Here is a 2483-nt window from a genome sequence, read left to right as displayed (position 1 = left end):
TAGCTGCCTGCGGGGTTAAACCACAACATCTAGCCATCTCAAATCTTTACAGAAAGGAAGAGGAATAGGTATTTCTAGCATGAGATTCATCTCACTAAAGGAAACATCTAACAAGGGTTGCTTTTACTGTACCCCAGAAATGTCTGCTTTTTGATAAGCTGAGGCATAGGTGATGTAAGACCCCATCTTAACACTTCAGACTTTTTAATGGATCATTTTGATTTTGCTGGAGGTTGGGGTTTCCTCTTTTTCCCTCACACATGGCTGTTGCAGGGTACCAGTGTTATGCTTCTGTGCTGAATCAGAGAATCTGGAGAAATTTTACAGTCATCACTGAATTTGCCCTTACCATCCTTCTCTGCTCTGTTTAGTTGAGCTGGTAAGTGAGTTTGACAGATGTGTCCACTGCTCCAGAAATCCTGCTGGCCATGGCAGGATTCCCTAGGGTTGGCTTAGGAGCTCGCACTGTTACATTTAACTGCTATTGAGTAAAGGAGCAACTTGTGCTTCCAGCTAACACATGCCACTAATTGCAGTGTGCCATTAGCCAGCTGGGTCACTGAATTGTACCTTCTTTACAAATTGGTACAATTGTACCTTCTTTTACAAGTTTACAACTTTGTTGTGCCTTCTTTACATAACCTTCTGGTAGAGGGGGTCAGTGCTTAAGTCAGTACAAAAGACAGCTTAGTTTGCCCTCTCTTGTGTGCTGAGGATGCACCCTGCTTCACTGTTTCACTGAAGAAAAGAGGATCCACCTTATTCCACCTTTTGCTCCTATATCCACAAACCAGCCTTTTAAAGCCATGTAATCAGTCCATGAGGGTATTTTCTGGCCATTTGCAATGATCAGATGCTTGGGTAATGCTGTACCATTATTTTTAAGCCCTAGCAGAAATGAAAATAAACAAAAGAAAGCTGAGGTTTACCCTCATTTGTCTTGATCTAGAAATGTCAAATAAACATGTTATCCCTCTGCAGGTCTCAGTCGGTTGTGGATCCTGGGGTGCTGAAACGCATGGATAAGAATGAGGAAGAAAACATGCAGCCTTTGCTTTCACTTGACTAACAGTTCCTGAGCATCGGACATGAACTGAGGTGGAAGGCACTGCCTCTCAGCAACAAGCAAACCATTGGGAAAGAGTGCACCAGCTGGGATCCCACTTACTCATGTTAATGTAGCATAATGGCAGCAGGCAGCAGGTTTTACTATTCTGCCTGAATTCTGGATGCCCTGGGGTGAAAAAGAAGAGGAGCAAAAAGGAAAATAAAATGAAATAAAAAATAAAGAGGAATCAATAATTTATTCTGTAAGTGCCAACTTGTTTGTAAATACAATATAATCCTCCAATTTGACTTTGTAAGTTATGGTAAACAAATGCTGTGGAAATGAATGACTATTAAATATGTCAGTGAAGTGCACCATAAAAAAAGAGAAGAAAACGTGTGTGCGCTCACACATGCACACACATACACACAGAGAAACGCATACTGGACAAGGAAAAATATCAAAGCCAATTAAATGTTGGCCTTCTCATAGGAAGCCATATTGCAGCTAGCATATTGACTACTGTTTTGTTTTCTCTCTGCAATGCTCATGTAGTGTGCAAAGATGAAGAGGGAATATAAGAACTTGGAGATGCTGTAATCAGTCAAATATTTCCTAACTGTAGGAACTGATTTCCCTAATAACGTTGTGGCTTAGGATTGTGATTTAGCATAAACCATGTAGCATTGTGAAAAAGATAACAGATGAGCTGGAACCAAGTCTTTGACAGCTTTGTTGTTTGGCTGTATGGATCTCTGAGGTTTCTTCCTTAACTTTTCGTTTACAGTTCACAAGTAACCTGACTTGTTATCCTAACCTGTGTGTTGTAATGTGGGACACATTGGATTTACTTCTCTTGCATTTTGGGTGCACGTCAAGAATTTTTCCAGAACTCTGTTCTCCCTTGGAATGAGAAAATAGTCCTCTAAATACAGCGTAATAACTGGTATTTGAAAGTAAAGCCTGACAGCAGAGGTTAAAAGTTAATCACTGAATCCTGTGCACTGGGAGACTGGATACATATATATATTTTTACCAATCTCTGACAAGCATACAAGGTGACATTGTTAGACAAGTATATTTGATTGAAGGTTTATACAAGAAATCATACCTATTCAATGTACTTAGATATATTATAGATTGTATATTGAGACAATGTCATTATTAATATAGTAAAACTTTCCATAGAGCAACAGCATCCCACTCCAAGCAAGGATTAATATGAATAAGTTGTAGTCAAACATCTCAGCCTATGTGTTTAGCACACTTTTGTTTTGGTTGTAGTGTAACTGTATATATTGAACATGTGCCATAATAGAGAAATACATTTTACCTCAAAGGGGCAACAGGTTTCGCTAGGGATTGGGTAAATCAGCTGAAACGCAGGGGCTGTGTCATCTTTGTTGTGTGCTGGCTGATGTATGTGCAGCCTGTT

The 2483-nt window shown here is 39.7% G+C and overlaps 1 protein-coding gene across 1 annotated transcript in view; it reads left to right on the top strand.

The window, feature by feature from the left end:
* The window catches only part of CLVS2 (clavesin 2), a 72762-nt gene extending 71693 nt beyond the window's left edge, over positions 1 to 1069 (top strand). The window contains exon 5 of the mRNA XM_009289114.2: positions 982 to 1069. Within this exon, the coding sequence (XP_009287389.1) occupies positions 982 to 1069 (88 nt within the window). The remainder of the gene's footprint in view (positions 1 to 981) is intronic.
* The last annotated feature ends 1414 nt before the right edge of the window (positions 1070 to 2483 follow it).

Source organism: Aptenodytes forsteri, unplaced genomic scaffold, assembly GCF_000699145.1.
Source record: "Aptenodytes forsteri isolate BGI_AS27 unplaced genomic scaffold, ASM69914v1 Scaffold217, whole genome shotgun sequence".
Taxonomy (NCBI): domain Eukaryota; kingdom Metazoa; phylum Chordata; class Aves; order Sphenisciformes; family Spheniscidae; genus Aptenodytes; species Aptenodytes forsteri.
Note: the sequence above shows the minus strand (reverse complement) of the source record. Positions and strands in the feature narration are given on the sequence as shown.